The sequence below is a fragment of the Lupinus angustifolius genome, unplaced genomic scaffold (assembly GCF_001865875.1).
Source record: "Lupinus angustifolius cultivar Tanjil unplaced genomic scaffold, LupAngTanjil_v1.0 Scaffold_126_1, whole genome shotgun sequence".
Taxonomy (NCBI): domain Eukaryota; kingdom Viridiplantae; phylum Streptophyta; class Magnoliopsida; order Fabales; family Fabaceae; genus Lupinus; species Lupinus angustifolius.
Window position 1 is genome coordinate 133014 of NW_017725185.1, and position 11512 is coordinate 144525.

At 31.6% G+C, this 11512-nt stretch overlaps 1 protein-coding gene across 2 annotated transcripts; it reads left to right on the forward strand.

Moving 5' to 3' along the window:
- The first annotated feature begins 2858 nt into the window (after positions 1–2858).
- On the forward strand, positions 2859–11512 carry LOC109340013 (putative 12-oxophytodienoate reductase 11). Of its 2 annotated transcripts, XM_019577572.1 has the most exons (6): positions 2859–3035; positions 3196–3336; positions 3526–3656; positions 4538–4714; positions 5117–5475; positions 11264–11512. In XM_019577572.1, exons 1-6 carry the CDS (start codon positions 2956–2958, stop codon positions 11489–11491), a joined length of 1116 nt encoding a protein of 371 aa, XP_019433117.1. In that variant the 5' UTR covers positions 2859–2955; the 3' UTR covers positions 11492–11512. The 2 variants fall into 2 exon arrangements, with proteins under 2 accessions (XP_019433117.1, XP_019433116.1); XM_019577571.1 differs by lacking the exon at positions 11264–11512 and having other exon boundaries at positions 2861–3035; positions 5117–5724.

Sequence of the window (11512 nt, forward strand, 5' to 3'; positions counted from 1 at the left end):
GTCACTTTACATCTTTTTCTTCTTATTCTTCATCAACTACCCCCAATTATTTCTTTTCTTTATTACTCTATTTTCTTTACCTGTCTCTCATTAAACACACAACATTAGTGTGTAATTTTTCATCATTGAAGCAACATATAAGGATCAAGATTAAGGTCCATCTCATTTCTTTCTTTCATCCGTTATGATTGGTTTGCTTCTGTCAGAAAGATGGTTAAGCGTTGGATGAAATTGCTTCTGCCAAATGGTGGTTAAGCATCAATATTGCTTCACGTTCAGATTTCAAGACTAGGAGATGAATATTCGCTCACCAACAAGAGGAGGTATTAGAGTATGTATGGTGTTCAACACAATCATTTCAAGCTTGGAATATTTGACACATTCCAGCTTGAGAGAGGATGTTAAAGTTGTTAGTTGATTTTGGTTTGTTAGTTGTAATATTGTTTTCGTTAATCGATTAACTAGTTAGTATATAAAGGGTGATTTTCTTATTCCTTGTAATTCAATTCATTCATTTTCAGTAATGAGAAATATCAATTCTTTAAGCTTTCTTTCTCATTCTCTTCTCTCATCTTTCTTGTTTCATCAAGAAGATTGAAGCATGTCTCCTACCATTTTAACATGGTATCAGAGTAAATATTCAATCGCTTCCGCTTATGCTTTTATCGTTTCAAGATTCAAGAAAGAATCATCATCATGTATCAATCATCAAAGTGAGGAATCTTGCACTATGGCTAAGGATGGTGATGATCATAGCGTAAATGAAGGGGGTGTAGGTGAACTACCTTGTTAAAGTGGTGTAACTTCTTTTTCATCCTTTTTAATCACCGTTGTTGACTCATCAAAACCATCAAGAAAACTCATTATTATCTCAAACTGCACCACTAATGCTCTATTATTCTTCTTTCAAATGCACAGATTCATCACTAATCTCCACCCGAGACTTGGTTGCTTATGTTCAAGGAGGTCTTTTACAAGGAAATGCTTCTAATTATGGCTCCATCATTCCAAGATTCAACATTTATCATCAATTTATCATATACAAGATTAAATCATTTTCTTATTCTTCATCATTTACCCCTCTTTCTTATTCATCATTGAAGCATCTCATTATGATCAAAATTTTGATATGTTCTCTCTCTTTCATCATCAATGGTTGGTTCACTTCTGTCCATAGTGGTTAAACAAAGATATAGCTTCTGCTATGGATGGTTAAGCGTTTGATGATATAGCTTCTACCGTTTGTGATTAAGCGTTGTTATTACTTCAAATCAAGCTTCAAATCAATTCCAAGCTGGAGAGTAAAAATTTTCACTCACCAGTTTGAGGGGGGATATTAAAGATATATGATAGGTTATTTTAGAAGATGGTAGTTGGTTAGAAAGTGAAGAATTAGCAAGTTAGGTTTATGTTAGTTACTTGTTTTACAAGCTTTATTTTCATTCTTTTCTCTTGTATAAATAAGTCATATTGGCTCACTTCTTATTCAATCAATTCAATTCATTCAATGAAAATATTATCAATCTTTGTTTCTCATTCTTCTTTCTTTAAGCTTCTTAAGCTTTCTTTTATACACTTGTTGATTCATCAAAAAGCTTTCTTTTCATGGCTCTTACCACATTTTAACAAAGTCGTGGACAAAACTTGCCTTATGAGTCAATGCACTTAGCCCATATTATCAGTAATAGTTTGAATGAGGCAATACTTTAGGGGTTAGGCTCGGGGTAAGCGGTTTCGGTTTAAAAGGTGAAACCGATGGAATTGAATCGAACTAAACCATAAAATATTGTTATTAAAGAAATAGATATTTGGGAATGATGTTTTATTATTATTTAAATTCTTGAACCAATTTTATAACTTAAATTATCAATTTTATGTGAATTGTAGTATTATATATGTTACTAAAGTGTTATTATGTTAGTATTATATATGTTATTAGTTACTAAATTATTTTCTAGTGTTTGATGATTTGGAACATATCTTCAAACTTTTGTGGTATTTTATTCGAAACTAACATATACCATATATTATTATACATGTTGTTATATGTGTTACTAATTGTGAATTATAAGGTTAAATATGTAACTATTATATATTTTATTATTGATATATATGTTACTAATTGTGAATTGTATTATTATATATATTTATATATATATTAGTAGTTGTGGATTATATTATTATATATGTGATAATTCAATTTTTTCTCCATAAATTATATAATTGTTATATATGTCACTAACAAACAAATATGATTTTCAATTTTTTTACTCATCTACATATGATTCATAATTTTTTATAATAATTGTAGCAGTGCTTTTTCTTTTGTGGACAAACAATATATCTTATACTACATTTTGAACTTTCAATTAACGCAAGATTTTTTATTATAAAATAACAATAAGAAAAACCGTAGAACCGAACCGAACCATTGAAGAGCAGCTCGGTTTGGTTCGGTTCCTATAGTTAAATTTACGGTAATTGAATGAAACCAAACCATGTGAGCCCAGATCTTGACACATAATACTAAAAAAAGTTTAAAAGTCCAAATTTAATTTTAAATTAATAAATAAAAAATATTCATCCTACATAAAATAGAACATGAAGATGACTTGTTTGACCTCAAATAATGCATATGATTCTGGGCTTACAATTTAAAACACAACATAATGGGAGCTTTATGAACTTTTTTCAAATTTTCCCGACAGTCAAAGCACTGAAAGGCAGCCAGCAATTATTAGTAATAAACTAATAATACTAATAATACACATCATTCGTTACGTAATAAAGCAGGCTGCTATATATTATTAATTAATATAAGTGCATTCTCCTTAGTCCCTTTCCTACAACCACTTCACTTGGTTCTTGTTCCATAAATACCCATTTGTATCTTTCTTATTTCTTCATTATTATTACGAAGTGTTATATCAACAGCACATCTAGCAATTGCAACAAATGACTACTACTGAAGCTGAAACACCCATTATTCCTCTTCTTACTCCTTACAAGCTGGGCAAGTTCAATCTGTCACATAGGTATTGAAATGTTCATCTTAATTAAGACTACTTTGGAGTTTGTTATTTTAGTTTTATAATATAAGGTTTTGGTGTGCTCAGCTAGAATGTCATAGTTCTAAGTTCTTCACTATAATTGTATTTTCCAATTTAAAATGTTTTTTACTTATTGTTATTTCAGAATTGTTTTGGCACCTCTAACTAGACAGAGATCTTACAACAATGTTCCTCAGCCACACGCTATATTGTATTACACTCAAAGAACTTCTAAGGGAGGTCTTGTGATAACTGAAGCTACAGGTGTTTCTGACACTGCTCAAGGGTAATTTGTTTTTTACATTTTACTATTGTATTACATCAGCCTTAAGATAAGTCGCACATCAGAAATAAGTATGGCCGATACATTACTATTTTGTGAACTAGTTTTTCTGTTGAGTTAGATCTTGCCATTCAAATATGATATAAGGATTGTTGAATTTGATTTATTAATGTTATTATTAAATATATAAAGGATGGTGCACACACCTGGCATATGGACAAAAGAGCAAGTGGAGGCATGGAAACCCATTGTGGATGCTGTTCATGCCAAGGGTGGTATATTCTTTTGTCAACTTTGGCATGTTGGAAGGGTTTCTAAATCAGGTACTTCTAACTTGGTTTACTCCTCTGATTAAATGAAAAAAATAAATAGTAATTATATCATTTTTATTTTATTTACACTTAGGCCAAGTTTAATTTTTTCTTGTTTACAAAAGAAAAAGAGAAAAAGAAGGGAAAAAACTTATATGAATAGAAAACTCTTTTGAGCTTGTTCTTTTATTTATTGGTATGCATCATTTTCTCCACTACCTTTTCTCATAATGCAAATTTGGTACGACAACTTGGTTATCGAATATATGACTAACATGCTTTCTTTTCAAAGGGACCAAAATCCTCTGTTAAACCTCTGTATCACAATCTCTTTATTATCACTATTTTTTTTTTATGACACATATCATATCATGTTTAACTCTGAAGTAAACACTGTCTTTGCCTCAACAAGTAATTAAGTTAGGAAACTTCATTGATCAAGTTATTTATGCTCATCCAACTCGAGTTAAATTATTCAGAGGTTGGGTATATATATCGATATGAACAAAAATTTATTGTTCCAGATAATATTCTTATGTTGTCCTGTGTCAATGATAATGAAACAAAAACAACAACAATAATAAAATGTTAAATTTTTAAATTGACATATCATATTTTCAATGGTGCGGTACAGTGTATGAGACAACATATCTCTGTTCATATCAATATACCATATTGCTTTGGCTTTACCTTTGCAGCTAGGGATATTCATTTTATTTTCATAAATCAAATTACTTGCTACTAAAGTGGAATTGATTGGTTGTTGTTGTTGTTAGTGGTACTGTAAAAGGGTAATCGTGTTTTAATTTTCAAGTAACATACTGTTGTTTCTTATGAATATACATATACATGATGCACATGCTCAATATATGCATGTTTATTATTCTTAACAGAATTTCAACCAAATGGGCAAGCTCCAATATCTTCAACAAATAAGTCACTAAAACCCCAATTTCGAAGTAATGGCATTGATATATCACAGTACACACCACCTAGGAGGCTAAGGACAGATGAAATTCCTCATATTGTTAATGACTTCAGACTTGCTGCAAAGAATGCTATTGAAGCTGGTAATTCATTGAATTTTTGTACACTAAGTGTTTCACAACTTAATTTTCCTCAACCATGATACAAAGTGGTTTGGAAAATTAGAGAAAAAGCCTTAACTAATGTGGGTAGGACTAGACTTTTCAAAATAAGAGATAAAGTCATTTTCCAAAAAACTGATTTTCTAGAACTAGACTATTTATTTCTTTAATTAGTTAATTCATAAGGGTAGAGCGAGGTTACTTGTCTAGAAACTTGAAAACAATATCTTCGCTTTCTAGTGTAAGATTATTTATATATACCCTCTCCCATAATATAATAGGTGGGAGCCACATTCATTCGGCTGCACATTAAAGTTAATTCACAAGGGACTTTAAGCTGATTTTACATATCTAACATACATTCTATGGTGATACAAATTGTAGGATTTGATGGGATTGAGATCCATGGGGCTCATGGCTACCTACATGAGCAATTTATGAAAGATGCAGTGAATGACCGAACAGATGAATATGGTGGATCCATTGAGAACCGTTGTAGATTCACATTAGAAGTTGTTGAAGCTATTGCAAATGAAATAGGACCAGAAAAGGTTGGTATTAGACTATCACCTTTTGCAGAATTCATGGAAAGTGGAGACTCAAATCCCAAAGCATTGGGTCTCTACATGGCTAATGCCCTTAACAAATATGGTATCCTATATTGTCACATGGTTGAACCAAGAATGAAGAATGTTCTTCAAATAGATGATCAATGCCCTCATAGCCTAGTGCCAATGAGAAAGGCCTTTAATGGAACATTTATTGCTGCTGGAGGATATGATAGAGAAGATGGGAACAAAGTGGTTGAAGAAAATAGAGCAGATCTTGTTGCTTATGGTCGTTTGTTCTTGGCTAATCCAGATTTGCCTAAGAGATATGAAATTGATGCTCCTCTTAACAAGTATATTCGTGAGACATTCTACACTCCTGATCCTGTTGTTGGGTACACTGATTACCCATTTCTTGAATGAAACCAATGCTTAGTTAAGCATCCATAGCAACAACTTCCTAGTTTAATAAACTTGTCTTCCTTTCTACATTCTAGGATGTATGCAAGTGTTTTTCAGTGTAAAAAGAATAAAGTATTACTACTGCTTTGTTTACATATTCTTCATATGCCACAATTAGAATGTATCCATGTATTTTTGTTGATTTTAAATACCATAAAAACATGGGTTGACCACAATGTAATTAGTTATTTAGGCTCGGCCTGATTAAGTCATAAGACAATATTTGATTTGTTGAATAATCCCTATCTAATTTGGTTAATTCATAGCAATCATGTGGAGACCTACTAAGTAGGTCAAACTGTTTGATGGTCCAATTTTTAGTAGTTTAATTGATTAGACTAGACGGTTTAACTCGTAACCGTTAGGATGTAGCAAATTTTTAGTCATATTTTTCTTTAAATGGGCCAAACATTTTACATATCAAGACTGAAGAACAACACAAAGAAATGATGGGTTTGATAACTCACCCTCCACTCATATGTGGGCATCATAAATCCAACTAAGCGATGAGCCACCCAACTTCCTTTCCTATTAACAAAGGCGAAAGGAGTAAAATGAAATAGAACTTGAACAATAGTACTAAGAATTTCACTTACCTTTAAGATATGAATTTTTTAATTAAGAGCATCCACCAAATGCTTGCAGTTACTCTAGAATATTACCGAAGTCCAACATGATCGCAACCAACTTTACTCTTGCAAGCATTAACATAGCTTCACAAATTATAGGTTAACGAAATAGAGTTGTGCTCAATGTCGTAAAATTGTGGGAAAATGAGGTTGACAAGGTCTTGCAGTTGCAATGTCATTCCCAAGATTCCTGTAATTCCAACATCATCTCTTGAAATTACAATATTGCAACTATAGTTGTGATTGTGAGGTACAACTTAAAATGTAAATTAATTGTAATTAGTGGTCCATGTTTTTGGAAGTTACTATTTTGAATAAAAGTGTCTGATGCAATAATGATTGATAATTGATGGATCAAACTAGTGGGGGTGTTATTAATTCCTTCCCCTCTCACTTCATGGAGACTTTATGTGAAAGTGGAGGAATTATTTTATCCAATAACTCCCCCTAAGTCTTCAATAAATAGAGGCACTTATTATGCATTGAAAAACATTTCATTTCATTCATTTTTTGCTATCTCATGAATAGAAATACAAAGTGAGAATTATAGAAGCACTAATAGTTGACTAAGGAAAATGTAGTGTCTTATAAAGAATGGAGGAAATTGAGTTTCTAATCATCAAGGAACGCATAAAGGGAATGCGGAAAGGTGAAAACAAAAGCAACCAGAAAGTGCATAAAGAGAAACGCAAATGAAACCAGACATTCCCTACTCTATTCTTTTTATCACATGTGAATGTCGTAATATTAAGGTACTAAATTAAGGGGTTCTTAAAAACCATTAAAGACTTATAAAAGTTTTAAAAGTCTCACAGTTGGTATTAGAGTATCATATTATGAACATTATAACATTCCTTGTATTTATGGACATGAATTATGATTATGTGTACATTAACATATATTTATTCACAGTATAAAACATTCTTGTGTGTAAAAAGATTTAGAGAATAATTTTCATAACAACTTTGTGGAGAATCACGTTTTAATTGTACGACTAACTGAACCAGTGTTTTCATCACGTAAGAATTATAACACATGCCTTTATTAGTGAATTTTGTCTTCCAATACAAGACTGTCATGTTTATATCAGTCCAATTTTAAGGTTGGAAATATCAAATTCCAGACCATATTTGTGTTGAATTTTGGTCGTATTGCACTAAACAAAGGTGGATTATTAATTGTGTTAATTTATTAATTATGATGCAATATTTTGATAACACAAAGATAAATCATTCCATGTAATTAAGATTATAATGTCATAAAGATAATCAATTAGGTTTGTTCATTAATTATAACACATATTTTGATCACCCAAAGGTGGACCGCTGTATATATTTAATGATATTAAAGTTTTAAGCATACTTGTTTTTGCTCGTTTATCTAAAGATAACATGCATGTTTAAAATGTATGATTAATTACCCGTTAAAGAATAATACTTGACATCATCAATAAAGGTTTAATGCATTTAAATTTTATGCAAAGATAAATAAAGTGCATGAATAAAAGTTTGTTTTAATCCATAAAGGTTTATTCAAAGCATTAAAGTGTGAGTATGTCTTATTTCAGCTTCATTCAATGCATTCACCTTAGGCAACGGATGTGTCAAGTTCAACGGACTGAACTATGCTGATTGGTCTGAACACATACAGTTCTCAGTGGGTGTTATGGAGTTGGACTTGGCTATCATTGTGGATAATGTACCAACCATAACTGAGACCAGCTCGAAGGCAGACAAGACTCTATATGAGGCTTGTGAGTGGTCAAACAGGTTGAGTCTTAACTTGATGAAATGTCAATCTCTGACAATGTCAAGCCGTCTATGCCTAAGACGGATAATGCAAGGGAATTTATGAGACTGGTCAAGGAGTACTCCCAAGACATTACTGATAAGTCTATGATGGGAAATCTCATGACAGAGCTAACGATCAAGAAGTTTGACTGGTCACAGCCTATTCATGATCATGTAACTAGCATGGCAAATATAGCTGCGAAAATGAAAGACATGAGAATGGAGGTGACAAAATTATTCCTAGTACAGTTCATCATTAACTCTCTTCATGTTGAGTTTGGCCAATTCTAGGTGAACTATAACACCATAAAGAAGAAATAGAATTTTCAGGAAGTAAAGTTCATACTCATTCAAGAGGGGGAGGTTAAAGAAAATTAAGAACGACTTCATTCACTTGTCCATTCACGAGCCAAGTAACACCAATAGATTCAGGCCATGTAATAGGAACAAATGAATGAGGAAGGAAATAATCACCATTAAAGAAGAGAAAATACATAAAAAAAGGAAGTGCTTCTTTTGTAAGAAGAATGAGCACTATAAGAAGGATTATCGTAAAATGAAGAAATAGTTCGAAAAGAAAGGTAAACATTTTTTCCCGTTATAAATGAATCATTTCTTATGGGTGACTACTATGTTGTTCCATCTTGGGGTGGTGAAAAATATTTCATCACTTTTATAGACGATTTTATTGAATGATTTGTTATCACGTTAATAATTTTATGGTTTTTCATTATATTATGATCTTAATTAAAAAAATGTCCAACTTGGCTAATCTTACATGTTTATAAGTTTTTGCATTTTTCTTTTGTAGCTTTGTTATTTTTTATTATAATGATTTTTCAAGAGATACTAGTTTATTTTTTTTAGTTTAAATTAAACCTAAAATAGTAGTGTCAAATTCCAAAAAAATTCATAATACAGTTGTAACCTTACTTATTTGCACCCAAGTAATATGATTAATGTATATTTTGGAAAAAAAATTATACTCACATAAGCAAGGTATGAATGTGTTAAAAAAATGTTTTTTTAGAGAAAAAACAAATAGCACTTTTGAATTTAAAGCTAGCATTTTGGGTCTTCCCATTTTTTTGTTAGGAGGTATAAACAATATTGGTAGGGCAAAACCAATTAGGGAAATGGTTAAGATGATTTGATGTTAATGCGCACGAGATAAATAAATATTTTTTAAGATTAGCAACGAGATTTGGTAAGATCTCACTGAATCCTTGTATATTCTATTAAGTTAAAGATAAAAATTTTGATTTCTATGAATGATATTTGTTGAAAGAGACCTAAAAGAAATTGTGAGAAAATACCATAATTATTATGAAAAGAAACATTTTGAAAATTATAAATTTTGGAGTTATCAAATAGGGTCTCAAATCTCAATTTCAATGGAACAATACATTAAACCCTGCATGGCCTTGTTATTTTCTTAACCCGTCCATCACTGTTGCTGAGCCCAGAAGAAAATAATTGAACCAAATCCTTTCAAACCCATCTCTTAATTTTTCCCCTAAACTTAATTCAGTTGAAGAAAGCACCTCTGCTTTGAAAATCATTCAAATACTCGATCATTCATGAACCCTAAAACCCAAAAATTTGAATAAGGTTCATAACCCTAATTTCCCATCTCTGCATATCACTCACTGATTCTCTAGCTGAATTATTTGAGTCTGAGGGTCCTTCATCAGTGAAGCAAGGTATCTTCTTTTACTAAAGGATGCACTTAAGATGTTTGATTAAATGTCTGTTTATTAAAAACATTTCGGCTATTGAAGTTTCATCGGAGTTGAATTGCTAGATTCTTGTCTTTTATCTTGTGTGCCTAGGGAGTGAATCTTGGACATTTTGTTTTAAGATTTGATAGTCCATGTTATTTTGCTTTATTAGTAATGCATGAGTATCTAGCATGCTGTTTTGATATTGCAGTGACCTATTTGAAACTTTAGGTTTTATATATAACACCATTTAGATTTATGATGGGCAATGTCGTTGGAAGATTGGATATATTGTTTTGGTATGAATTGTTCTTTACCTATGTATTTATAGGCAAATAAGAAAAGGGATTTGTATACAGTAAACTAAAGTGTGGCGCAATGTCGAGCCTCCCACCTAGTGGGATATGTGGAGCATAGAACCTATGACCTCCAGATGATGAGGCAAGCAATCTTACCGTTTGCCAAGGCTCACCCGTAAACTAATGAAGAAAAATATATTTTATAGAGGAAGATGTGAGAATGGAAATGAGATTAGTGTTAGGTATTTGGTGATGAAAAATAATTTTGAGTAGAAATAAACACTGAAGTAGGAACACAGACACAGAAATATTGGGGAGCAGAGATTTGTTTAGAATTTTCTTTTAAAGATATAAGTTACTTGCAACAGATTAAAAAATTAGAATAAAAAGTCAGGTTTCGCCCCCCTTTAATACGAAGAAAGTTTTGTTGTTAAGGTGCCATAAAGTATAAATTAGAATATAAGGATCAGGGATTCAGGGTCTTTTCCCTTTAATAAGAAGGAACTTTTGTTGCTGAGTCAGTCTTTACTATGGGTAAACAAAATGGTCCCTGAATGCAGCTCATTTTTTATGTGTTCATCTGGTTATTTTACTAGTTTGACATTTTAGTTTCCACTTCTTTTGCTCTATTAAGTTGTGTGAGCATCTGAGGTGCTATTTGATATTGTGGTGACTCGTTTAAAAGTTAGAAAGCTCCATATAGAACAATATTTAGGTCTCTGATGGGGAATGTCATTGGAATATTGGATATAGTGGTTTGCTGTGAATTGTTCACTACCTATGCATTTATAGACAACTGAGAAGAGGGATTTTTATAAACTAGTGAATAAATTGAAGAAAAATATATTTTATAGAGGAAGATGTGAGAAGGAAATGAGATCAGTGTGTTAGGTTGTGAAAAAATAATTGCATTAGAAATAAACACTGAAAATCGGACATAAACACAGAAATATTGAGGAGCAGATATTTTCTTAGAATTTTCTTTTGTAGATATTAATTACTTGACAGCAGATTAAAAAACAGAATAAAAAAATCAGGTTTTGCCTCCTTTAATAGCAACTTTTGTTATGCCAATGAGAAAGGCCTTTAATGGAACATTTATTGCTGCTGGAGGATATGATAGAGAAGATGGGAACAAAGTGGTTGAAGAAAATAGAGCAGATCTTGTTGCTTATGGTCGTTTGTTCTTGGCTAATCCAGATTTGCCTAAGAGATATGAAATTGATGCTCCTCTTAACAAGTATATTCGTGAGACATTCTACACTCCTGATCCTGTTGTTGGGTACACTGATTACCCATTTCTTGAATGAAACCAATGCTTAGTTAAGCAT

Bases quoted from the DNA above. Each gene is read 5' to 3' on its own strand.
- LOC109340013 (XM_019577572.1), top strand. From the start codon at position 2,956: ATGACTACTACTGAAGCTGAAACACCCATTATTCCTCTTCTTACTCCT. The intron at 3,337-3,525 runs GTAATTTGTTTT...AAATATATAAAG, and splicing joins GTTTCTGACACTGCTCAAGG to GATGGTGCACACACCTGGCA. The intron at 4,715-5,116 runs GTAATTCATTGA...TACAAATTGTAG, and splicing joins AAAGAATGCTATTGAAGCTG to GATTTGATGGGATTGAGATC.